Source organism: Pan troglodytes, chromosome 1 (assembly GCF_028858775.2).
Source record: "Pan troglodytes isolate AG18354 chromosome 1, NHGRI_mPanTro3-v2.0_pri, whole genome shotgun sequence".
Lineage (NCBI taxonomy): Eukaryota > Metazoa > Chordata > Mammalia > Primates > Hominidae > Pan > Pan troglodytes.
Genome location: NC_072398.2, coordinates 187,990,301 through 188,016,668, shown reverse-complemented (window position 1 = coordinate 188,016,668; position 26,368 = coordinate 187,990,301). Strand labels below are relative to the sequence as shown.

General features: G+C 50.3%; 1 protein-coding gene and 1 long non-coding RNA gene across 2 annotated transcripts in view; one reads left to right on the top strand and one right to left on the bottom strand.

Moving 5' to 3' along the window:
- The window catches only part of SLC2A1 (solute carrier family 2 member 1), a 33,013-nt gene extending 27,849 nt beyond the window's left edge, over nt 1-5,164 (bottom strand). The window contains exon 1 of the mRNA XM_016960567.4: nt 4,619-5,164. Coding sequence (XP_016816056.2) covers nt 4,619-4,636 — 18 coding nt within the window. The 5' untranslated portion in view covers nt 4,637-5,164. The remainder of the gene's footprint in view (nt 1-4,618) is intronic.
- Nucleotides 5,154-20,215, top strand: LOC107976605 (uncharacterized). The gene is made up of 3 exons (XR_001720660.3): nt 5,154-5,562; nt 16,269-16,414; nt 20,001-20,215. It is a non-coding gene; the product is annotated as an uncharacterized LOC107976605 (long non-coding RNA).
- Nucleotides 20,216-26,368: the final 6,153 nt, after the last annotated feature.

Sequence of the window (26,368 nt, the reverse complement as noted above, 5' to 3'; positions counted from 1 at the left end):
AAGCCACTTCTTCAAGGTCAGAGTTTAGTGGGAACATCTAGTGTTTTGTTTCCATTCACAGTAGAGTTTCAGTTGTCAAGTTACGCCTAATCCAACTTTCAGGCTCCTATGGCATGGCAAGTCCTGTGTCTGGGGATTCCTGCTCATTTGGGGTGGGTGGAGGATGGCACAGACAGGCATGTGGAGAACAAAGCATCTTTAAAAAAAAACACAGCTAGGCCGGGCGCGGTGGCTCACACCTGTAATCCCAGCACTTTGGGAGGCCGAGGTGGGCGGATCACCTGAGGTCTGGAGTTCGAGACCAGCTTGACCAACATGAAGAAACCCCATCTCTACTAAAAAAAAATACAAAAAAATTAGCCGGGCATGGTGGCACATGCCTGTAATCCCAGCTACTCGGGAGGCTGAGGCAGGAGAACCACTAGAACCTGGGAGGCGAAGGTTGTGGTGAGCTGAGATTGTGCCATGGCACTCCAGCCTGGGCAACAAGAGCGAAACTCCGTCTCAAAAATCAAAACAAAACACAGCTCCATAGAACGCCTCAAATCTTTTGTGATAGCCTTATCTCGGACAAATCTCTTCCCTTCTCTGGACTCAATTTCCCCATTTGTCAAATGGAGGGCTGGGCCATGGCTGGAAGGCCCCTCCTGCTCTGGGTTCCTTCCGCCCTCTAATGTCATCCTGGAAAGGTTGGCAGCATGTCTTGGGGTGGGAGGCTCAGTGTGTGATCTTGGCAAAGTCATTTTTTATTGGACCATGAGGTCACTGTAACTTGTATCACAGGGCAGTTGTGAGGACCCTTGGAGTTAATGGACATGAATGTCCCTTTCAAACTATCCCAAGGGTGACCCAAATTCAGAAAGGTAGGCAGGAAGCCTAAGGCAAAAAAGCAAAGCAAAGAAGCCCAAAGCAGCGCAGGGCACTCACATGAGCTGACCCTCCCTGGCCTGGCACTCTCACCCATGTGCCATGCCTACTCACTTCCCAACAAGCCCCTACTAGGAAGAATGGGTTAGTGGGAGCTTTAATGATTTACCTGACTTAATACCCATGGGCCAGCATCCTGACTCCCCAAAAGCTCATACTGCCAGAATGCCAGCTTTTGGATAAAGGCCAAGGCCCAGGTACAAGTCACCCACAGCCCAGGTAAGTGCAATGCATCATGGGAGTCCAAGGAAGCAAGAAATATTTATGGAGCATCTATGGGGACAGAGACGTACATTCTTTTCTGAATTCCTAGACACTGTAATGATGAAAACTGGGCAACTAAGCTAAGCTGGGATTCAAAACCACATATGCAAACACCTATGTTTGGCCGGGTGCGGTAGCTCACGCCTGTAATCCCAACACTTTGGGAGGCTGAAGTGGGCGGATCACCTGAGCTCAAGAGTTCGAGACCAGCCCGGGCAACATGGCGAAACCCTGTCTCCACCAAAAATACAAAAATTTAGCTGGGCACGGTGACGCATGTCTGTGGTTCCAGCTACTCAAGAGGCTGAGGTGACAGAATCGCTTGAGCCTGGGAGGTAGAGGTTGCAGTAAGCCAAGATACTTGCCTGGGTGACAGAGTGAGACCTCGTCTCAAAAAAAGACAAAAAACAAAAAACTATGCTGTCTGCACCACAAAGGGGCTGAGAAAGCCTGCAGATTTCTGATTTTTCCTTTTCTGGAAGGTAGAGACTGGCCAGAAAAGTGATGAGTGATGGGCATAGGCAAGGCTAGTTACAAGTTCTTCACGAAGGGTGGGGTGAGACATCTGGGGCAGGGCTCACCCTTGCATGCTGCCCAGGAGAGATCGTGGGCGAACCCCTGGCTTGTAGGCAAGGTGATTCCATCTGTCCCCTACTTCCTATTCAGCTAAGCTCATTACTGTGAGTTACAGAGGAGCACAATGGAACACGGGGAAGTTAGTTAAGTCAGTTCCCATTTCCTAGGAGACAAAGAGGAACATAGCAGAACCAAGGCTTTGGAGCCAGACACACCTGGTTTTCAGATCTTGTGTGAAAGGCAAGCGATATGACCTCCCCAGGCCTCTAACATCATGCACAAAAAGGCTGTGCTTGCAGGTCAAATCAGCAGTCTCCAAAGGGAAGGGCTTTATTCCAGAATGTATATGGAATGATCTACACAAGATTTGGAGGGGAAAATGACTATAACTGCTGTCTTGTATCTATTTGTCTTTTGAAATTTCTATTTTATGAAGGCATATCATCTGTTAGTATCAAACTGCATGTGCATGAATTTAAAAATACAGCCGGGCGTGGTGGCTCACGCCTGTAATCCCAGGCCTGTAATCCCAGCACTTTGGGAGGCCGAGGCGGGCAGATCATCTGAGGTCGGGAGTTCGAGACCAGCCTGACCAACATGGAGAAACCCCGTCTCTACTAAAACTACAAAAAAAAAAAAAAAAAAACATTAGCTGGGTGTGGTGGCACATGCCTGTAATTCCAGCTACTCGGGAGGCTGAGGCAGAAGAAACGCTTGAACCCGGGAGGCAGAGGTTGCAGGGAGTTGAGATCGCGCCATTGCACTCCAGCCTGGGCAACAAAAGCGAAACTCCATCTCAAAAAATAAATAAATAAAAATAAAAAAATAAAAATACAGATACACCACTGTGAAAGAGGTGTTCCAACATTAATTACTGACGAGGTAGACAGTGGAAAACTTGGAGAACACTCCATGAAGAGCACCCACCTGCTACACTATTTAGAACCAGCTGGCACAAGGGGCCACCTTTGAAGATAGGCAAACTCTCTCCCTTCTGCCCAAAATTCAAGAAATGTTGTGGTGAAGAGAGACAGTGGAGACAGAAATGAAATTAAATCTGATGGGCCTGGGTTCAAATCCAGTTCAACCACTTACTAGCTGTGTGACTTTGGCAAACTTATTTCCCTTCTCTGAGCTCCAGGCTAGTGAGTAACCAGCAGGGCTATAAGGTCCGTGACGCTGAAAGTAGTTTGGCTAAGAACCTGCTGATTTTCTCCTCCACTTTTCTGTCTCCACGTAGAATATTCCCTTATCCACTCAACAAATAAATACCCATGTCTGGCATAGTATGCTGAATAGATAGTTCCTTCCCTAGAGGAAGTGACAAAAGTGATCTCTTTCAGATGGAAAAACTGAGGCCCAGAAGTTAAGTGGCCTGCAAGAGCCCTGAGATATTTGGACTTTCTTGCCACTAGCTAGAAGAGCTTCTCGCTGAACTTTTGTTTAGTTATATCCCACCCTTACGGCTCACCTAAGATCCTGGGAGCCTTCCCCGGGAACTTCCCCGGGGTCTCACCTCAAGCGAGGGCCCAGGAAGGGTGAACCAAGTCGTCTGGATTTATGGATTCAACAGGTGTGGGGCGGAAGGCCTTTTCCTGCCGAGGGTGCGGCCCAGCGTCACCCCGCTCAGTCTCAGCGGGACACCTCCACAGCCAGTAGGAAGGGCAGTTCAAAATTCAGTGCTACCCCCGCGTCCCAGCTAAGAAAACAAGGGCCATCCAGGTGCCCTCCCAGCTGACGAGATGGAAAAATCAAAGTATAATAGATAAAGAGGGACCGTTTCAAAAGAAAAAGGGGACTTGAAAATATTGTAGACTAGGGGGAGGAAGGGAGGTGGAAAGAAACAATGCCCTACACACAGGAGGGGCTCCACAAACAATTTGTTGAAAAGAAATCGCTCTGCGGACGCTACAAAGATGCCCTGCAGGACAAGCCCACTTACACAGGAAAAAAGAAATCCTATCTAGGGAGTTGTTGGTCCCCAGAGTCCCCATCCCTCATTCCCCAACCCCGTGGCGTGCGCGCTTCCCGCTAGACTTCAGCCTGGGGCTCTTTCCTGGCCCCCAGATCCCCCGCCCCTCCGGTTGCGCTCCCCGCCCGGCCCCGAGGGTAAACCTGCCTCCGCGGAACACATCTCCGCGAGACTGGGCCAAAGCTTTGGGGCCTGCACTCCTCGCAAAGGAGAGCCTCCGAGACCGGAGGTTCATCTCAACCCCCGCGTTCGAGCCCGGGCCTGGAGAAAAGTGCCCTCCCCTCGGCCTCGGCCTCGTCACCGCGGGGGACTGGCGGGAGGAGTAGGGAAGGCCGGTGGGACACCTCGCACCAGGCCGCCCACCTACAGGGGCGCCCGGGCTAGGGGAGCAGACGGAGAGCGGGGGCGGCGGCTCCTGCCTCCTCCGCGCGCCGGGGCCGGGGCCGGGCCGGGGGCTCGGCCCGCTCAGCCAATGGGCGCCGCGCTCGGGCCCCCTCCCCCGCACCGGGAGGGGCCGAGGCTGGGCTGCCGCTGCCGAGGTCGTGTGCGACGTGCCGCTCCCGGGCCCTGTGTCCCCAGCCCCAGCAGGGCCGCGTGGACGGCGCGGCGCCCCCGGAAGGAGGCCATGTGCTCAGTGCCGGCGCCAACTACGCACGCGGCGCCCTCCGGCCCGCTAGATCCGAAGCCCATCCCCACTGCGGCCAGCGGCCCGGCGGGGCGCTGCCCTCGGTACCCGCACCGAGCCAGGCTCGGAGAGGCGCGCGGCCCGCCCCGGGCGCACAGCGCTGCGGGGCGGCGGGGGAGGCCCTGGCCGGCGTAAGGCGGGCAGGAGTCCGCGCCTTTGTTCCTGGCGGGAGGGCCCGCGGGCGCGAGACTCACCTTGCTGCTGGGCTCCATGGCAGCGCTGCGCTGGTGGCTCTGGCTGCGCCGGGTACGCGGGTGGCGACGGGCGTGCAAGCGGCGCTCTCCCGCTCAGGCTCGTGCTCCGGTCCGGGGACTCCCACTGCGACTCTGACTCCGACTCCCGTCGCTTGGTCTCCTGCTCCCTGGCGCGCTCACTCGGGGACCCGCGACTAGCGACCGGCACGCTCGCTGTTGCTACCTCTTGCCTCTTGCCAGAGAGCGCGCGGACCGTAGCGTTTATAGGACCCCGGCCATTGGCTGGCGACGCCGGTGTGTCAGGGGTGTGTGGGCAGGACCTCGGGGCGGGGCCTGGGGCCCAGCCTGTCCTGGGCGGCGCTCTGCGGGGAGGGGGTGAGGGGAGTGGCCGGGGCCGGGGCCCCCCCTAACCACTGCCTCGCTCAGGCTGCCGATCGGCTCGTTCTCTCTGCGTTGGGACCGCGGAGGGCATTCGCTGTGTGACTCAGGGCAAGTGTGCGCACCTCTCTGAGCCTCCGCGGCCTTCTCTAGCAAAATGGTGGAGCCGGTACCCGGCTGTAAGGCAAGCTGGGATGCGCGGAGTAGCGGGTGGAAAGCTGGACTGGAGTTCTCACTCGGCCGCTGGGTGACTTCGGTGCACTAGGGATAGTAACAGTACCACCTCGTAGGGTTGTAGAAAGACCAAGTGAGTTAATATTTGTAAAGTGTTTAGAACAGCGTCTACTGCATGGAAAGTAGTATTTATTTGTTAGAGAGACTCCAGGAGGTCTTGCCCAGTGATTGACTTCTCCCTTCCCTGTCTCCACCCCCCACATTCCCGTTTGTGAGCCAAGCCTTGCTTTTGCACCGGCCGGGCTCTCTTGCCTGGAAATGCATACCCATCTCAAACCTGGGCTTTAAAATCACCTCCTCTGGGACGCCTTCCTCTACTTCTCACAGTTTAGGTGAGTCTATGGTGACCTGTAAGTGTGGAAAATATGAAAGGCAGGCTAACTGACTGACATGATAGGACATTAAGGACATGATAGACCTCGGGTTTGAACCAGCTCAACTGTATACTGGCCTGGCCGCGATCCTGGGCGAGTTCCTGGCCAGTGAGGCTGTTTTCGTTTTTTTCTTTAGTTTTTTTTTTTTCTCAGACAGAGTCTCGCTCTGTCGCCCAGGCTGGAGTGCAGCGGCACGATCTCGGCTCACTGTAACCTCCGCCTCCCGGATTCAAGCAGTTCTCTGCCTCAGCTTCCCGAGTAGCTGGGATTACAGGCGCCCGCTATCACGCCTGGCTAATTATTTTTATTTTTAGTAGAGACGGGGTTTCACCATTTTGGCCAGGCTGGTCTTGAACTCTTGACCTCGTGATCCACCCACCTCGCCTCCCAAAGTGCTGGGATTACAGGCGTGAGCCACTGAGCCCGGCCGAGGCTGTCTTCTTATGAGTAAATGGAATTCTCACACCAATCTCATTGCTATCAGGAGAGGTGCAATTTCCAGATAAGCTCATGAAGTGTTTAGCATGGAAGTTCTCATTTACTGGTTGGTGGTATTGTTGGTTTATTTATTTAGTCTGTTAGTAAATAAATAAATGCTGGTCTCAAACTCCTGGGCTCAAGTGATCCTCCCACCTTAGCCTCCATAGTAGCTGGGAGTGCAGGCATGTGCCACTGCACTGGTAGTGGTATTGCTATCATCTAACTTCACCTTATTTCCTCTAGACCAGTGCCTTACTTGAGACACAGTGAAGGGAAGGACCCCCAGTCCAAAGGTCTGATCAAAGTCTTGAGGGTCCCTTTCCCGATGGAGGGAGTCATGGTGGGCTTACTGTCTGTTGGAAACCAGGAGGCTGAGCCGACCAGATGACCCCTGGAGTTCTCTGGCAATGTGTCCAGTTCTGGCTGAGGGGCACCTTGGTTGAGTATGGAGCCCTGAAACAGAAGGCAGGTGCATTCTGGGCACCCCCCTGCCCAAGGCTTCAATTCCTGTGGTCTCTCTATGCTCAGCCTGGAAAGCTTGGGCCACCTCTCTCCTCACCCCTGGACAGACCGAGTCCTGCTGACTCTGCTGTCTACACCACCTCATCCTCCTTCCCTCCCCTGCTGTCTGCCGGGCCTCCATCTCCTCTGGTCTTTTGTCCTCCAGTCCTGCACCCTGCCACTCTCCTGCTCATCTGTCTGAAATTGTCATGGAGGGAGTAAGGGCCAAGCCTGGCCATCACGGTCCTTCTTCAGGGCACCAGTTTACACGCTCAGCCTCGCCCCTCACACCAGCAACTCACATCCACACATTTGCTCAGCTTGTCTCCTCTGCCTGGGAAGCCCTCCCCCACCTCACCATGCCAAAAAGCACCATGGGTCCTTCCTCCTCCGGGAAGTGTCCCTGGTTCTCCCAAGTGGAAATCTTTCTCTCCTTTACCATTTGGTGTTTTGTAGGTTGCCACTTGTCCTCTGTCTGCCTTCCCTCAGCCTGTGAGCACCTTGAGGACAGGTTCTGCAGCTGAGGCACGTGGGTGAATGACTGAAGGAGGGAAGGAATGCACGAATGAGTGAGCAGCTAATCTACCTGTGTTGAATGTTCCTTCCCCTCCAGTCTGTCCTGCTGATACTTCCAGTCTTTCCTTAAGTACCTTTTGGGTTTTGCTACTTCCCTCCTCAAAGTCTCTCCACAGCTCCTTGTTTCTTAGCACATCCAGTCTATGCCTTTTCCCAGTTGCGGGTCTGCCTTACTCAGCCCATGGGTCACACTCACCAAACAGCCACCTTGTCCTTCTCTGGGCCAGCCCCATGCTGGCCACTTTCCCAGGGACAGAGACATGTGACCCCATTGTTAGCCTCATGGAGGCCCCAAGCTGGAGGAGGAGCAAGAGGGGAAATGAGCAGCAACAATACCAAGTCAAGCGTAGAGGGTTAAGAATCTGTACAGGAGCAGAACTTGTACCACAGGGGAAGGAGAGTGAGTAGAGAGAGCATCTGGGAAGGGGGAGGTCATGCTAAGCAGGGTTTGGAAGACTGAATAGGAGTTCACCAGATGGATTGAGGGAAGGCCATTCTCAGCAGAGAGAAGAGCATGTGCAAAGGCAGCAGACTGCCAGAATGATTACCTAGGGAACGTGAGAATCTCTGGGCCACTCTTAGAGATTCATGATGGAGACCCAGATCTGGACTCTTTGAGTCCCAGCTCTGCTATTTACTTGCAAACATTCATGGGCAAACAATGCCTTCTCTTCTCTGAGCCTGAAGACCCACATCTGTAAAATAGATATAACAAACCCTTCCTGGGTAGGCCTGAGGGAAAGTGGATGTTTATAAAGGCTTAGCTATATAAACTGTACTCATTCTTGACGTGAGAAGTTCAGTCAAATCCCCATCCCATGGTAGGGTGGTGCTTGAGGAAAAAGCACAGTGGCCAAAAAAAAAAAGCTTTTCCTTCACCCACCCCACCCCACCTGCCCACACACAGACCCCCATTACCTTCTCTGTGTTCCTCTCTGTGAATGTTTTATGACCCCTGGAGGCTACTGGTCAGAAGCAAATTCATCAGAAGCTATTGACGCTGCATCACAGACTAGATTCTCAGGTGGACTGGTTTGTTATTTGGGTGGCTGATTCCTTGGAAGCAGAATGTAACTCCAACTAGGGAATGAGCCCTAGAGAAGGCCCCAGGAAATAGCACATGAGCAGAGAAGGTTTGGGTGCAAGGGGAAAGGGGAGCAGGAGGGGCACCTAAGTAGCCCCTGTGGCTGGGGCATGGGGGCTTAGGGAGGAGAAGAGACTGAAGAAGTGGAATCACAGAGGCTCCCAAATGCCGGTATAGGAGTTAGGGCTTTATGCAGTGGGTAGTGGCGAGCCATGGAGAGTTATTGAGCAGGGAAAGGACCTGAGGAAACCTCAGTGTCCCCACAAGCCTACTCTACCTGAGGCACTAAAGGGGGTGTGAGGAGGCTGTGGAACCCCAGCATTCAGCTTGAACGACCTAGTGCCCCTTCCCTAGTCTGCGCCCACACTGACAGCTTTATTCCCTGGAGGCTGCCTTTAGTCCTGGACAGAACTCGGCCTCTTCTGGGTCCGATTCTAAGCAGTTCCAGCCCCAGCTAGTGTGGAGGAAGAGCTCTCTGGGACTGGCTAGCAGGGAGGTGTCAGGTGCCAGGCAGATGCTGGAGCCTAGTGCGTGCCTCAGAGCACGCAAGTGGGTGGGGGAGGGGTGGTGGTGGTGATGGTGGTGGTGGCAGGGCCGTGCAGGGCGGGTCCTAGCAGCTCCAGAGTTAGGAGTGAGTAAGGCGGGCTGGGAAAAGACTCTGTTGCCTTTAAAGGCAAGCGTCCCTGGCAGCCAGGAGGAAAGGTTTTGCTGAGTCAGCTGCAATTGGTACAAGAGGGGATAGCAGGGGCTGGGACGGAAGCCCCCCTAATCCAAAGGGTGTTTTGCAATTCAAATCCTCCTGGATTGCAGGTAAACACAGTGATGGATTCCAGGAAGGTCTGATGGGCCAGGCAGGACAGTTTTGTGTGTTTAATGTTTTCATTCTGATTTGCACATCTGCTTGAACCACCTGCTTTCAGAAAGCTTTTCGGCATCCCTTCTTTATCTTCTGTATGCCCTCCGACCCTCTGCAAATGCACTTATCAGGGCTACCACCTGCTCGCTGATGCTGGGGGAATTGAAGGCACATACTCCCCTCCCTTCTCTCCTGACTACCAGGCTTTTCTGTCCAGCTGCCTCCAGGATGTCCCTCTGGATGTCCCACAGGTCCCTCACACTCACCATGCTCAAACCTGAACTCATTATCTTCGCCCATCCCTTCCTGTCCCCACCCTAGAAATGGCTCCTCTAGCCACCAAATTGCCCTAGCCAGAGATCTGGTATCTTCCCTGACCCCTCTCTGTCTCCCTCATTCCCCATATCCAGTCAATCCCGTGGACTTTGCCTGCCCATCCCGTGGACTCTGCCTGCCCTCTCCATGCAGACAGTCCCTCCTCCAGCATAGGCTAGGACCACTATTCATTCATCCCCCTCCCTGCCACCACACTGGTCTCTTTAAAATGCACAGCTGACCACATCACTGCTTTGTTCAAACATCTTTCCATGGCACGCAATAATGTGGCTGAATCTCACAGACATATTGAGTGATAGCAGCTGTGCGAAAGAGTGTGATGTCATGTGTATAAAGTTTAAAAACAGGCAAAACTTATCTCTGGGGTAACAGTAGTTACCCTTGGAAGGGAGGGTCGCGACTCTGGGGGCGGGTGCTGGTAATCAGGGTGAGGCAGGTGGAGACCAGATCAGCAGTACTGATGTTTTTTTCTTTCGCCTCGAGCTTTAATATGACTCAGCACAGCATGTTACTGTTTTTATTTAATCCTGTTTTTATTTAAAATTTTGATATTTTGTCATCATGGATTTTTTGCATTAATTCTGGTTTTTCAAAAATACTGCATTAAAAATATTATTTATCCTGATGACAGAGTCTGCCGCCCCCCTCTACCCCCCTCCACCCCTGCTTAAATTTTACAGGGGAGGTGAGTGCCTTTCTTGTCACACCCTGTTTCTGACCGTGTTGGTAATGTTGTTTCCTCATCAGGGTGCTGGTTGCGGGTGTGTTTAGTTTGTGAAAATGCATTGAGGTGTGTCCATTTCTGATTTTTGTACTCTTCTGAATGCATATTTTGCTTCAATTAACCAAATTGAATTTTTTTTTTTTTTTTTTTTTTTTACTTAAAATATTTCTGTAATTCCAAGGGAGTGTCTCCATCTGCTTCTTCCAGTGTCCCCAGCACCAAAAACAGCACCTGCCTCACACTGGGTCTCATACATTTTTGTTGAATGAAGGAATACAACATTTCAGTTAATTTAATTCCAACAGCAACTCTATGAAATAAGTATTTCTCTCTCTATTTTCTTTTTTTTTTTTTTTTTTTTGAGATGGAGTCTCACTGTTGCCAGGCTGGAGTGCAGTGGCGCAATCTCGGCTCGCTGTAACCTCCGACTTCCGGGTTCAATAGATTCTTCTGCCTCAGCCTCCCAAGTAGCTGGGATTACAGGTGCGCACCACCACGCCCAGCTAATTTTTGTATTTTTAGTAGAAACGGGGTTTCATGATGTTGGCCAGGGTGGTCTCGATCTCTTGACCTCGTGATCCGCCTGCCTCGGCCTTCCAAAGTGCTGGGATTATAGGCGTGAGCCACTGCGCCTGGCCTTTTTCTCTCTGTTTTCTAAAGGAGAAAACTGAGGCTCAGGGAAGTAATTTGCCCAAAATCACACAGTAGTGTGAGTTCCAGCACCTGGATTGAAAAAATAAATGGAGTCAGGTGTGGTGGTGCGTGCCTATAGTCCCAGCTACTAAAGAGGCTGAGGCAGGAGGATTGCTTGAGCTCAAAAGTTCAAGTCCAGCCTGGGCAACATGGTGAGACCCCATCTCTAAAAATAAATAAATAGGCCAGGCGCAGTGGCTCACACCTGTAATCCCAGCACTTTGGGAGGCCAAGGCAGGGGGATCATGAGGTCAGGCATTCGAGACCAGCCTGACCAACATGATGAAACCCCATCTTTCCTAAAAATACAAAAATTAGCCAGGCGTGGTGGTGCGCACCTGTAATCCCAGCTACTTGGGAGGCTGAGGCAGAACAACCTATTGAACCCAGGAGACGGAGGTTGCAGTGAGTTGAGATTGCACCACTGCACTCCAGCCTGGGCAACAGAGCAAGACTCCGTCTCAAAAAAAAATTTTTTTTTAATAAAAATAAAAAATAATAATAAATGGATGACTTGACTCTAGAGAAACTTGTTTTAAATCAAATGCTGCCAGATTCTCTGCCTTTAAAGAAAGCAATAAAAACAACAAAAACTCCAACTGGCACTGCCTGCTCTGATCCAGCAACAGTACAAGCAGTTTGCTTTGCCTGGCTCTTATCGCTTAGATTACAATTATTTGAGCCTTATCTTCCTCTGAGATAATGACCTCCTCTAGGGCTGGGGCTCAGGTATTCCTGTCTTGCCTCTGTCCAGCAAGTTATTTGGCACAAGAAAGAAGCTATAAATGTTTAATAAATGAATTAATCAAAGAATGAATGAAGGAGGAGGCTGACAGTGGTATTTGGTGGGTGGACCACAGGTTTTGGAAACAGACCTGCTAGCTATGTGTCTTTGGGCATGTTACCTCACCTGAATCTCAGTTTCCCCAACTGTAAGATGGGGATAATAGCAGTACTCACCTCTAAGAATTATTGTGAATATGAAGTAAGGAAACGTGTATCAGGTGACTATCCTACAGTAAATACTTGAAACGTGGTAACTATTATTATTTCCATTTTTTTACATTCTCAAAGCCTGATTTTCTTCAGGGTTGCAGGGGTCTTCCCCTCTCAATTTGCATGTATTGTTTTCTGGAGGTCTGTGAGGTTGGAAGAAGAGGACCTGATGATGCCTCCCCGAGGAGCTTTCTTCCCCGTGGGGTGGGCAGAACTCTGGAACGTTCCAAAAGTCTGGTTTCATGGCCCAGCTCCACCTTGTGATTGGCGAGTTCCTTATTACCAGTGAGCCTCAGTTTTCTCTCTGTAAAATAAGGCCCATAATAATCTTTTTTTTTTTTTTTTTTTTGAGACGGAGTCTCACTCTTTTTGCCCAGGCTGGAGTGCACTGGCACAATCTCGGCTCACTAAAACCTCTGTCTCCCGGGTTCAAGCAATTCTCCTGCCTCAGCCTCCTGAGTAGCTGGGATTACAGGCGCCCACCACCACGTCCACCTAATTTTTTTGTATTTTTAGTAGAGACAGGGTTTTACCATGTTTGGCCAGGCTGGTCTTGAACTCCTGACCTCAAGTGATCCACCCGCCTCGGTCTCCCAAAGTGCTGGGATTACAGGTGTGAGCCACCGTGCCCGGCCCTCTTTTTTTTTTTTAAGACCCAGAATGATGTTGACCTTGGAGATCTCTGGGGAGGATTCAATGGCTTGGCCCTGGGCCTGGTGCACAGTAAGCCCTCCACAAGTGTTGAGTCTGAGGAAGTAACCTGGCACCCTGAGGCTGGGGGAACAGCAAGGAGACCAGAAGGATCCTGAGAAGCCCAAGGACTGATGGGAAAAACAAATAGCCTGGCACAGTTTTGTTTTATTCTTAGAATCATATTTCTCCAGAGAAGTGTAAAAACAATGCCTTTCATGCCGATATAACTTTTTCTTTCTTTTTTTTTTCTTTTTAGAGGTAGGGTCTTGCTATGTTGCCCAGGCTGGCCTCAAACTCCTGAGCTCAAGCAATCCTCCTGCCTCAGCCTCCCAAGTAGCTGGGACAACAGGCCAGCACCACTGTACCTGGCTTTGATATAACTTTGTAACTCTGCAAAACTCCTTCCCACATGTCATTCCTTGGGTCCTCCCCACACCTTATGCTGCAGGCAAGACTAGAATTATTCATGTATCCACAGTTGTGGAAACTGAGGCACAGAGAAATTAAGCCACTTGCTTGAGATCACAGTGAAGGAGGAATTTGGAAGCAAATTGAAGGTGTAAAACCTGGGCCTCCTGACTTATAGATACCACCATGCAGCAATTTGGATCTGAAAGAAAGTACACAGCTTATGCCCAGACAGAGCAGCCGGTGTCTAGCTGTGCCCGCTTGCCCCGCCCAGCTCCCACCTGGATGCCACCTGGCAGTCATATGCACATTCATCACGGAGGAGCTGGCTGACTCACACATTATACTGGAGCTGACTCATGCTTTGCAAGAGGGAGAGAGAATCGGTTGAGAGCCACAGGAGCCCCTGCTTTCCACATTGAGGCTTGAAATTCATGCCTCAAATCCACCGCAGTTCGTTTCTTTAAAAAGGGAAAGCAGTGTGAGCTGGCTGGAGCTGGGGATCTCTGGACTCAGAGAAGAGTGGTTTGGTTCAACTCTGGGCTCTGTTACAAGTTGGCTGGGTGACTTCGGGCAAGTCATTGTCCCTCAGTCTCTTCAGCTTTGTAACAAAGGGGTTGCAACAGATAAGCGCCAAGACTCTTCAAGCGTCTGAAAGGCTGTTCTTGCTCTGGGTTGAGAAACCTTGTCATAATAATGTTGTATGTGTTGCTAATTTACTATGTGCCAGGTAAGTGATTGGTATGGAGTTATTAATATCTCATTTAATTCTCATAACGAATTCTAGATTTACTGTTTTTTATCCTGTTTCTCAAAGGAGGAAACTGAAGCACAGTTTCAGAGTGATTTGCCCAAGGTTGAGTAGGTCAGCAAGTGGCCGAGCTAATAATTAAACCTGGTTTGTCCCCAGACTTTGTATAAAATCTAGTCTAAGGCCGGGCGTGGTGGCTCATGCCTGTAATCCCAGCACTTTGGGAGGCCAAGGCGGGTGGATCACAAGGTCAGGAGTTGGAGACCAGCCTGGCCAACATGGCGAAACCCCGTCTCTACTAAAAATACAAAAATTAGCCAGGCGCGGTGGCAGGCGCCTGTAATCCCAGCTACTCGGGAGGCTGAAGCAGGAGAATTGCTTGAACCCGGGAGGCAGAGGTTGCAGTGAGCCGAGATCGTGCCACTGCACTCCAGCCTGGGTGACAGAGCAAGACTCCATCCCAGAAAAAAAAAAAAATCTGCTCTACACCTTTATCCTGTTAGACCTCAGTTTCCTCACTTAAAATTAAACTACACGACATAAATTTTACCATTTTACCTATTTTAAGATTACAGTTCAGTGTCATTAAGTGCATTCACACTGTTGTGCAACCATTGCCATCATCCATCTGAACCCACTAAATAATAATTCCCCATTCCCTGTTACCCCTAATCCCTGGCAACCCCCGTTCTACTTTCTCTGTGAATTTGACTACTCTAGGTATCTCATTTAAAGTTTCCTCATCTTTAAAACTACGATAATAAAGATCAAGTGTTATTCAATCCTTCTCCCAGTAGCGCGGTTGGCTCAGACTTGAATTTAAGTCCCAGTTCTATTCACCTACCCCTCAGGCAGGTTGCTTAACCCCTTTGCCTCCCTCATTCCCATGTCCCTAAAGTTGGGCTGGTGGACCCTGATGGGATGATCACAGGAGACAGTGGGGATGAAGGTACTTGGAAAGCCCAATGCCACTTCTAGAACTTGTTATACCATCTTCCTGGTGGGCTGGAACCCTGGCTTAGATTTATAGGTGTGACAGCTGGGGAGGCTTTAGAATGGCACATTACAACCTGGCCAGTGCCCAACCCAACATTTGGGGCTGAGGCTGGGAGGTAGAAGCCACATCAAGGAGGGCTTTGACTGTTTGGCTATAGAGCCCTCCCCTCATGGAGCTTACATTCCAGCCTGTACACCTGGTATTGTAAAGTGGCTGGTATAGTCTTTACTTACAGAGACTGCTCAGGCAGTAGTCTGTCCTGCGTGTTTCTTTTAACTGGTTCCTGCTCAGGCAGTAGTCTGTCCTGCGTGTTTCTTTTAACTGGTTCCCGGAGGCCTGGTCTTGTGGCTGAGAGTCCTATCTTCCCTATTTCCCTAAAGTAATGATTGTTAGGATATTTTGGTTGCAAGTATCAATGCATTTAAACCGGCTGTCACCAAAAAGGGAGATTTCTTTTTTTTTTTTTTTTTTTTGAGATGGAGTTTCAGCTCTTGTCGCCCAGGCTGGAGTGCAATGGTGTGATCTTGGCTCACTGCAACCTCTGCCTCCCGGGTTCAAGCAAGTCTCCTGCCTCAGCCTCCCGAGTAGCTGGGATTACAGGTGCCTGCCACCATGCCTGGCTAATTTTTGTATTTTTAGTAGAGATAGGGTTTCACCATGTTGGCCGGGCTGGTCCCAAACTCCTGACCTCAGGTGATGCACCTGCCCCAGCCTCCCAAAGTGCTGGGATTATGGGAAAAAGGGAGAATTTAATAAAGGATATAGAGATTGGATGCAGTGGCCCACACCTGTAATCCTAGCACTTTGGGTTTGCCAAGGCGGGAGGATTGCTTGATCCCAGGAGTTCCAGACCAGCCTGGACAATATAGCCAGACATTGTACCTCAAAAAAAATTTAAAAATTAGCCAGGCATGGTGGCATGTGCCTACAGTCCCAGCTACTTAGGAGACTGAGGCAGGAGGATGGTTTGAGCCTAGAAATTCGAGAATACACTAAGCCGTGATTGTGCCATCACACTCCAAACTGGGTGACACAGCAATACCCTGTCTTTAAAAATACAAAAAAGTTAAAAAAAAAAAAATAGGCTGGGCATGGTGGCTGATGCCTGTAATCCCAGCACTTTGAGAGGCCGAGGTGGGCAGATCACCTGAGGTCAGGAGTTCAAGACCAGCCTGGCCAACGTGGCAAAACCCCATCTCTACTAAAAATGCAAAAATTAGCCCGGTGAAGTGGTGCGTGCCTGTAATCCCAACTACTCGGGAGGCTGAGGCAGGAGAATCGCTTGAAGCCGGGAGGGAGAGTTTGCCGTGAGCTGAGATCGCACCACTGCACTCCAGCTTGGGCAATAGAGTGAGACTCCATCTCTAAATAAATAAATAAATAAATAATTTTTAAAAAATCTTTAAAATATATTTTAAAATAAAAAAGATAAAGGATACAGAGATATCTCATAAACCAGGCACAGGGATGCAACAAGACGCTGACGAAGATCTGGATTCAGTGAGTAGGCTGCCACTAGGATGCTCTACCTTTCTCATCTGTGTTATTTCTCTCTTTCAACACAAACAGGCCTGTTCTGCCCCACACAGCAGAAAATGCCCACGATGCAATACCAGAGTCTGCATGGGACCATTTCAACAACCCTTAGAAGCTGACTCAGCTGTCTCCTGGCCCTGACTTTTCTAAGATGAGAGGAGCTGATAGGAACAATTTGGGTGAGATGTTTGTCCTGAGTCCATTTGGTTATGGTCAGGTGATACGGTCACAGAGCACAAACAAGGCTGGCAGAGCCCCACTCTGTGTGAGGATGGGGTGGAGGAAGCATGTGTTCCTCCTGATGTTGTCACACAGGCACACATGCATTCATTAAAAATGTTTTTGGGCCGGGCGCAGTGGCTCACGCCTGTAATCCCAGCACTTTGGGAGGCTGAGGTGGGTGGATCACCTGAGGTCGGGAGTTTGAGACCAGCCTGACCAATATGGAGAAACCCCATCTCTACTAAAAATACAAAATTAGCCGGGCGTGGTGGCACATGCCTGTAATCCCAGCTACTCGGGAGGCTGAGGCAGGCAAGTTGCTTGAACCCAGGAGGTGGAGGGTGCAGTGAGCCGAGATTATGCCATTGCACTCCAGCCTGGGCAACAAGAGCGAAACTGCATCTCAAAAAATATATAGTAATAGTAATAATAAAACAGTTCCTACCTCCCAGGGATACAGTGTGTGTTAACTAAGACATTTATTCACTTATTCCATAAATACTTACTAAGTACCTAGTACGTGATGGTATTTGTGGAAGCTGCACAATGACTGGCCAGTGGTGGAGGCTCAGTAAGTTGGAGTCACTTAAAGCTCTGCCTTCCAGGTGTGCACAACTAAGTTGATGCTCCACACAGGTGCTTCTGCTCTTGTGGTCTGTGTGCATTCTGAAAATCTAGGAATGCAAACAAGGTGCCACAGCTATCTATTGCTGTAGATTATCCATGTCAGGCCGGGTGCGGTGGCTCATGCTTATAATCCCAGCACTTTGGGAGGTCGAGGCGGGTGGATCACCTGAGGCCAGGAGTTCAAGACCAGCCTGGCCAACATAGCGAAACCCTGTCTCTACTAAAAATACAAAAAGGGGCCCCGCTCAGTGGCTTACGCTTGTAATCCCAGCACTGTGGGAGGCCAAGGTGGGCATATCACGAGGTCAAGAGATCAAGACCATCCTGGCCAATGTGGTAAAACCCCGTCCCTACTAAAAATACAAAAAATTAGCTGGGTGTTGTGGTGTGCACCTGTAATTCCGGCTACTCGGGAGGCTGAGGCAGGAGAATCGCTTGAACCCAGGAGGCGGAGGTTGCAGTGAACCGAGATCGCGCCACTGCACTCCAGCCTGGTGACAGAGCCCCCACTCACCCCCACAAAAAAAAAAAAAAAGCAAATGAGCTGGGTGTGATGGCACATGCCTGTAATCGCAGCTATGTGGGAGGCTGATGCATGAGAATTGTTTGAACCCAGGAGGTAGAAATTGCAGTGAGCCAAGATCGTGCCACTGCACTCCAGCCTGGGTGACAGAGTGAGACTCTATCTCAAAAAAAAAAAAAAAAAAAGAAAAGAAAAAAGAAAAAAAGAGTAACCATCCCAAAACTTAGTGGCTTTAAACAGCAACAGCTTATTATTTCTCATGATTTTGTGGATTGACTGGGCAGTTCTGCCCCACATGATGGCAGCTGGGGTGACTCATGCGGCAGCATTCAGCTGGACACATGGCTGGGCCATTCTCTCCATATGGTGTTGCATCCTCCTCTGTCTCCTGAAGGATAGCTTGGACTTCCTTATAGCGTGGTGGCTGGGTTCCAATGGGGAGCGTTCCAAGGGGACAATCCTCATGTGGAAAAGCTTATCAAGCCTAGTTATATCAATGCAAATCATTCTGGATTTAAGTTGCTTTGTCTCTTGATTGCTCATGAACATTCCTATGTGAGTAAATATTCTTCCCAATGTGATTTTTTTCTTGTTGTTAAAGACAGGCTCTGGTTTTATCGCCCAGGCTGGAGTGCAGTGGCATAATCATAGTATAAGCATAGCTCACTGCAGCCTTGAACTCCAGGGCTCAAACAATCCTTCTGCCTCAGCCTCCCATGTAGCTGGGACTACAGGTGCGCACTACCATGCCTAGCTAATCTTTTTTTTTTTTTTTAAAGAGATAGAGTCTCGTTGTATTGCCTAGGCTGGTCTCCAACTCCTGGGCTCAAGTGATTCTTTCACCTCAGCCTCCTTAGTACCTGGGACCACAGGCATGTGCCAATACATGAATTAAAAAAAAATTTTTTTTGAGAGATGGGAGTCTTGCTATGTTGCCCAGGCTGGTCTCAAACTCCTGGCCTGAAGTGATCCACCTTCCTCAGCCTCCCAAAGTCCTAGGATTACAGGTGTGAGCCACTGCACTCTGCCCCCAACATGATTTTTTTTTTTTTTTTTTTTTTTGAGACTGAGTTTCACTGTTGTTGCCCAGGCTGGAGTGCAATGGTGTGATCTTGGCTCACTGAAACCTCTGCCTTCTGGATTCCAGCGATTCTCCTGCCTCAGCCTCCCAAGTAGCTGGGATTACAGGCATGCGCCACCACACCCGGCTAATTTTGTATTTTTAATAGAGATGGGGTTTCTGCATGTTGGTCAAGGTAGTCTCGAACTCTGGACCTCAGGTGATCTGCCCGCCTTGGCCTCCCAAAGTGCTGGGATTACAGGTGTGAGCCACCGTGCGCAGCCCCAACATGATTTTGAATGGCTGACTGATAGACCATCATTGATTGAACCAATCTCCTCTTGATGAGTAATTAGGCAGTTTTCATTTGGAGGCAGTTATAAACAACTCTATGAAGGACAGCTTTGTGCCAAGAACTCAGTACATATCGTTGTAGTAGAAGGATTACAGGGCCAAAGGACAGGTGAATTTTTAAAGCTTTGCCAAATTTCCCTTCAGAAAAAATGGTACATTTTGCACTTTTATCAGCTGTAAAGAGACCTGCTCTTTCGAAATCTTCTGGTCAATACTGGGTGTGGTTTGTCTTTTCAGTCTTTGTCAATCGAAAAATGGTGTTTTATCATTGTCTTCAAAAGAGAGAAGATTAGAAGTAAGTTACCCAGAGCCAGATGCTTAAGAAGAGTTCTTGTCTTTTACTCTGAGGTAGCCCGAATAAATCAGCAGGGTCGAGGCCGGGGCAATGCAGAGTGTCTCTCTGCACAATGTCAGGCTATTAAATGCACAGTGTCCCTCTGCCCGCTGACTCAGGCTGTAAAATTGGAGCATGGTGCTGACAACAGTGCTCATGGCTGTGGGGATGAGGTCACTGTGTCCTCACTGTGCGGTCGACTGGGACAAGCCCATGGCTTTCCTGTCCCGTGTCTGTGGGCCTTCCGGCAGACACAGGGCTCGTGGCCTCACCCTCCACGCCCGTGTTGGCTTTCACCTTGTTCCCTCTGACCCAGTCTGGAGGACCTGGTGCTGCATCTGGGCCAGGCTGGCTATAACTAATAAGAGTTGTAACAAGGGACATCTAAAACAGGACCCTGAGATTGGTCTTTGTTTTTGAGCAGCCAAAGCCATACCTCATAGTGTCAGAAGTTTTAAAACTGGGGGATCCTTGTTGTGTAGAAGCAGAGCTCCTGGACTCAGAGCCGACCCTGCTTCTTCCTAGCTGTGGAGCAAGTAGGGGAGCTTTTCCAAACCTCAATTTCTTCATCTAGAGAATGAGGGTAATGGTGATTTAAGGACTATTATCTTCTTCCTCTGTGCCTGATACTTGTGATTCTCACAGGAACCCTCAAAGGCTGAGAGTATCCCACCCACTTCACAGATGAAGCAAACTGAGGCCCAGAGAAGGGAAATTACTTGCCCAAGATCACCCAGCAAGTAAGAAACAGAGCTGGAGATGAGCTCAGGCCAGCACGGAACCACGCAAACTCCTTCTGTAGGCTTTATAAACGGTTGATGAGAAAAGCAGATGGTTAAGAGCTCTACAACTTCTGTGAGGTAAAGAATATCTTCAGGGCTGGACGTGGCGGCTCTTGCCTGTAATCTTAGCACTTTGGGAGGCCAAAGTGGGTGGATTGCTTGAGTCTATGAGTTCAAGACCAGCCTGGGCAACATGGTAAAACTCTGTCTCTCTAAAAAAAAAAAAAAAAAAAATTAGCTGAGTGTGGTGTTGTGTGCTTGTAGTCCCAGCTACTTTGGAGGCTGAAGCGGAAGGATCCCTTGGCCCAGGAGGCAGAGGTTGCAGTGAGCTGAGATTGTGCCACTGCACTTCAGCTTGGGTGACAGAGCCAGACCTTATTTAAAAAAAAAAAAGGATATCTGTGATTACAAGATTACAATGCAATTTTGAAAGCCTGCTGTTGCCCAGCTGGACAGCTAGAGTTATTCTCAGTGGTGGGATGGCTGAACTGGGGGCCCACTGTGGAGAGCTGGTTTCCCACTGGAGTTCTCTGAAAAGGTGCCTGATTTCACAGCTCTGATTCTACAGAAGGAGGCCGGGCCCTTCACGTAATTGCTACCCTTTATTTATGGAGCTATTCCTCTGTCGGGATGCCCTTTATATGTGTACAGTCTGTGCTGCAGTCGATTCTTATAGTGATTCTATGCAGAAGGTGCTTTAGAGGAGGCTGCTGGGGCGCAGGGTGGGTAGGTACCTTGTCAGCATGGTGGGGCTGGGTCTCCAGCTGGTTGGGACCCCACCCTCCTATCATGGCCCAGGAGTGAGGCATTCAGGGCTGGACCACCAGCGTTTGTGAAGCTTTGTGCCCCATTATCCCATCAGAACATCTTCTTGGCCCTGGCAGGCAGCCAGGGCAGGGCCATTCTCCACCTTACTGACAAAGAAGCCCAGGGAGGGGAAGAGGGTGCTCCCCCAGCACCTCCATTGCCTCTGCCTGCTTAGTCCAGAATGCAGGATAGAGAAATAATGGGAAAAGCTCCCAAGTGTTGCTGGATCTCTGCCTGCCAGGGAAGCTGTGACCTCAGTAAGGGCAGGGTGTTCCTTCCAGGGAACTCGAGGTGGGGCAGGATGGGTAGGGAGTGAGATCAGAGGGAAGGCCATGTTGGGAAGATGGGAAGGCAAGTCTCTGGGGGTTTGTGGGATAGAGGAAGGGAACATCATAGAACAGGCCAGGAATAGGAGCTTGACCTGGAGATTACTTTGCAGCAGGTTTAAACAGGGGCCATGTGAGAGTGTGGAGCCCTGGGGTCAGAGGTTACTGGATGCAAATTATGACTCTGCCACTTATGGGAATGGTGAGTTTGGACAAATGATTTCCCTGGGCCTCAGGGTCTTCATGTATAAAAGGGCTGAAGCTCAGTGGGTAACTGGAGCACTGCCTGGGTTAGATCCTGGCTCCACCCCTTACCAGTGTGACCTAGGGTGAATGAGTTCACCTCTCTGGGCATCAGTGTCCTTGTCTCTAAGATGGACTTGATAATAATGAAAGCTACCCCTCACAGGGCTGTGGTGAGGATGAAGGGGTCTGGCAGCACATGTAGAATTCTTAGAGCAGGCTTTTTTCCTGCAGAGTCTTTGTTGCTATCATCATCATCATCATCATCATCATCCTCATCCTCATCATCATCTACCTCCAGGGATTCTTGGGGGGCTTAAACAAGGCAGGTTGTACAAATTATCTGGCACAGACGTCATTAAATAATAACAGGGCAGAGTGACGGGTGCTGTGATACAGGGAAGTGCTGGGAGAGACACAGGAAAGAGAAAAGACTTCTGTCTGGCTGGGTGGAAGAAGGGTGTGGAAGGTATGGAAGCCAAGGGAAAACTTCCCCTTTGCCCTCTGAAGGTTCACTGAAAAGTCAGCTGACAAAAGGCAGATGAATAGCAGAAATGGCATGCAAATTTATTAATGCGCACACAGGGAGAACCACAGAGTGATTGATTACTCCTCACTCTGCAATGGGGTGCAGAAGCTTATATGCCATCTTGAGGTTACAGAAAGAATGGGGGCTTGGGGCCTGAGCGCAGTGGCTCATGCCTGTATTCCCACCACTTTGGGAGGCCAAGGTGGGTGGATCACCTGAGGTCAGGAGTTTGAGACCACCCTGACCAACATGAAACCCCGTCTCTACTAAAAATACAAAAAATTAGCCGGGTGTTGTGGTGCGCACCTGTAATTCCAGCTACTCGGGAGGCTGAGGCAGGAGAATCACTTGAACCAGGGATGCTGAGGTTGCATGAGCTGAGATCGCACTGCTGCCCTCCAGCCTGGGCAAAAAGAGCAAAAAAAAAAAAAAAAAAAAAAAAAGGAAAGAAAGAAAGAAATGAGGGAGGGAGGGAGGAAGGAAGGAAAGAAAGGGAGGCTTGGATCCTGGCAAAACAGTTTATGAGATGGGGAGAAGAGGAGGCCTCCCTAGCAAAGGTGGTCTTGTTATGTAGATGAAAGCTCACAGATAGCAGCTGTCAGAGAGAGTAGACCTTTGAAGGTACCAGACTCTCATCAGTTAGTCTGTCCTAGATCTGACAAGGGAAGGTCCGCAGAGGAAGCCTGCCTGCATCAATGCAGATGTCCCTATAGATGCAGGTCTCCCCTACAAAAGACAGCTTTGCAGGCCTACTTCTGTTCCCAGGCTCTCTGAACAGCCATCTCAAAATATGTCAAAGAAGTATATTTTGGGGTGAAATATTTTTATTTGCTGCAAAGCCTCGCTCAAAGGACATGTAGAAGTTCCCTGTGTAGATGAGGGGAAGACAGAAAGATGAACTTGTATCATCTTTGGTTGTGAGAGAGCAACCAAAGATAAGGAACATGGAGCAGTTTCATGAGCTGCGTGCTTGGAGTGAAGGGCGTGAGGCTGCACGGGAGCACTGGGGCCAGATTGCAAAGGGCTGGGAATACCTTGCTGGGGGGTTTAAACTTGACCTGGTAGGTGAGGAGTTCTTTTAATTTTTTTTTTTTTTTGAGACAGAGTCTCGCTCTGTCACCCAGACTGGAGAACAATGGCGCAATCTCAGCTCACTGCAACCTCTGCCTCTCTGGTTCAACTGATTCTCCTGCCTCAGCCTCCTCAGTAGCTGGGATTACAGGCACACGCCACCACACCCGGCTAATTTTTGTATTTTTTACTAGAGACAGGGTTTCGCCACGTTGGTCAGGCTGGTCTTGATCTCCTGACCTCGTGATCTGCCCGCCTCGGCCTCTCAAAGTGCTGGGATTACAGGCGTGAGCCACCGCGCCCGGCTTTGGTGAGGAGTTCTTACCCGTCTAAATGGCAGAATCACCCAGGGCACTAAAAATAAATACTGTTTTATGGTCCTGCCCAACAGTATTCTAAGTCAGTAGGTCTCAAGTGGGACTCATAAATCTTTACATTTTTCCTTCAACTTTTATTTTAACTTCAGGGTTACATGTGCAGGATGTGCAGGTTTGTTACATAGGTAAACGTGTGCCATGATGATTTGCTACACTGATCATTCCATCACCTAGGTATTAAACCCAGCATCCATTAGCTATTCTTCCTGATGCTTTTCCTCTCCCGATCCTACCCCTAACAGCCCCCAGTGTGTGTTGTTTCCCCCTCCCCAATGTGTCCATGTGTTTTCATCATTCAGCTTATAAGTGAAAACCTGCAGTGTTTGCTTTTCTGTTCCTGCATTAGTTTGCTGAGGATAATGGCTTCCAACTCCATCCATGTCCCCACAAAGGACATTATCTTGTTCCTTTTTATGGCTGCATAGTATTCCATAGTGTATATTTGCCACATTTTCTTTATCCACTCCATCCCAGATGGGCATTTAGATTGAAGAATCTTCAGTTTTTAAAGCTTCTCAGGAAATTCTGATGCCCACCCAGAATTGGGAACCTTTGCCATGGAAGAGGGTGGGGGGATATCTTTAAACAGGAATAGGGTCCATTGAGATGCCCACCCCAGACCTCCAAGATATGGGGAGAGAGCTTGAGAAGGTGGGAAGTGTGTGTAGGAGACTCTGACCCCCAGCCTTCCACCCCTCTCCAAAGCAGTCCCACACTCTGATTTTTACCACCAGGGCTGACCCCTGGAAGTGCCTCTTCCCTATAGCCCTCTGGATCCAGCAAGGACAGACAGCCTTCCCTCCTTCCTTCCTTCTTCCCAACAGTTTTTGAGCTCCTCCACGATGTGCTGGGCATGCTGTTGGGTACTGAAAGTGAATAAAATAGGTAGTTTTTCCCCGCAACCTCCTGACCTAAAGCTTTGGGTGATTCCTGCTGTTTTGGCTCTGCTAAGCATGAAGTGCGTGTCATCAGGCATGTGGCTAAGCACAAGAGAGCTGGGACAGGAGTCCACCCTGGGGGCTCAAGCAGTGGCTGCAGGGCTCAGTGGTCCAGCCTCCAGGCCCTGTGGCTTCCTGGTTCCCCCTTCTCACAGGCCCGGTCTCTTGTCCTGGCTCTAGCCTTGCAGGCCAAACTCCCAGGCCGTGCCCTCGGTGCCCCCTACCAGGGGGGTCCTGGTGCCTGGGGTAGGAGTGAGCTGTGCAGCCGCCTTCCCACCTCATCTTACACAGGAGACAACAACATTGGGTAAGGTCTGAGCAACTCTTCCCAGGGGCAGGGTTAAGGATCATTTCCTCACAGGGGTAGCAGAAACAACAAACACAAGGAAATGACAGGGATGCCGAGGATTTCAGAGCACACAGCTCCGGTCCAGGACGGACTCCCACAGAGAGATGGGGGGAACGCTCCCGGGGCAGCTTCCTCACCTCCCTCTCGGAGTCAGCTCTTGTGTCTTCATGCTGTGTTCTGTTGTTTCCTTTCATCAGGATCCCTTGCCCACACCAACCCCACCCACACCATCACCGATGGCACTGTTTCACTCGCTCATTGCCATTCATTTACTTCTTCCTTTCTCATTCAACACATAGGTACCATGTGCCAGGCACAGGATAAAGCCATAGGCAATATACAGCCTCATGTGGTGTTCCCAGCTGGATGGGGTCACCAACACAATCAGACAGCTCTAATATAACATGATAATTGCCACTGTGGAGTTGTGCATAGGGTGTTATAAAACCAAGGAGTAACCCAGGGAAGGCTGATTCTTGAAGAATGAGTAGGAATTTATGCAGCGCATACCAAGCAGTGAGAATAGCAAATGCAAAGGCACGAAGTTTGTGATGGCTACAGCATGGCAGGTTCAGGGGAGCAGAGGGAGTGGAGGCAGGGAGATGAGCAGGGGCATCCATGAAGGGCCTGGGAAGCTGGGCTGAAGAACTAGAACTTTCTGCCTTAGGCAGTGGGCAGCCATTGGAAGATTTTAGGGAGAGAAGGGACATGGTCAGATCTGCATCTTTTTTTTTTTTTTTTTTTTTTGAGATGGAGTCTCACCCTGTCGCCCAGGCTGGAGTGCAATGGCGCAATCTCGGCTCACTGCAACCTCCACCTCCCGGTTCAACCGATTCTCCTGCCTCCCGAGTAGCTGGGATTACAGGTGCCCGCCACCACGCCTGGCTCATTTTTTGTATCTTCAGTAGAGACGGGGTTTCACCATGTTGGCCAGGCTGGTCTCCAACTCCTGACCGCCCGCCTCGGCCTCCCAAAGTGCTGGGATTACAGGCGTGAGCCACCACACCCAGCCAGATCTGCCTCTTAGAACAATGCTATGGAAGTTGATTTTGGGGAACGGGTGGAAGAGGCAGAGGTCAGGCAGAGTGTTTGATAAAGAGGATCAGACAGGCCAGGTAGGAGAAGCTGATGCCTAGCCTAGGACAGGGCAGGTAGCTCAGCAAGTGTGAGCACCTCTCAGTGTAAGAGCTGAGGTGGGAGAGGGGCAGATGGGCTGTGGAGCTGGCCACACTGAAGGCAGCTGTGTGTTTTCAGGGCTCAGGACCAAAGGGAGGCTGAGTCAGGAAGGCACTCCTGGGCTTCTGGCTTGAGCAGGCTCAAAGTCAACAGATGCAGCTGCATCTGTGTCTAGCGATTGGGAAGGTCCACAGCAGGACTCCAGCTCATACCTGGGAGTCAGGGCAAAGTCCAGCCTAGGGAAGAGCCCCCAAGAGCCAGGCTGGGTGTCAGGTGGGGCCCTTGTCCTGAAGGGAGAAGAGACTACAAGGTACAGCACAAAGCACACCTGGCTCCGGCACCTTTACTTCTCTGGCCACTTCTCTCTTATGGCTCCCTGTAACAATGAGATACGGACACCTGGAGGCACCTGGGG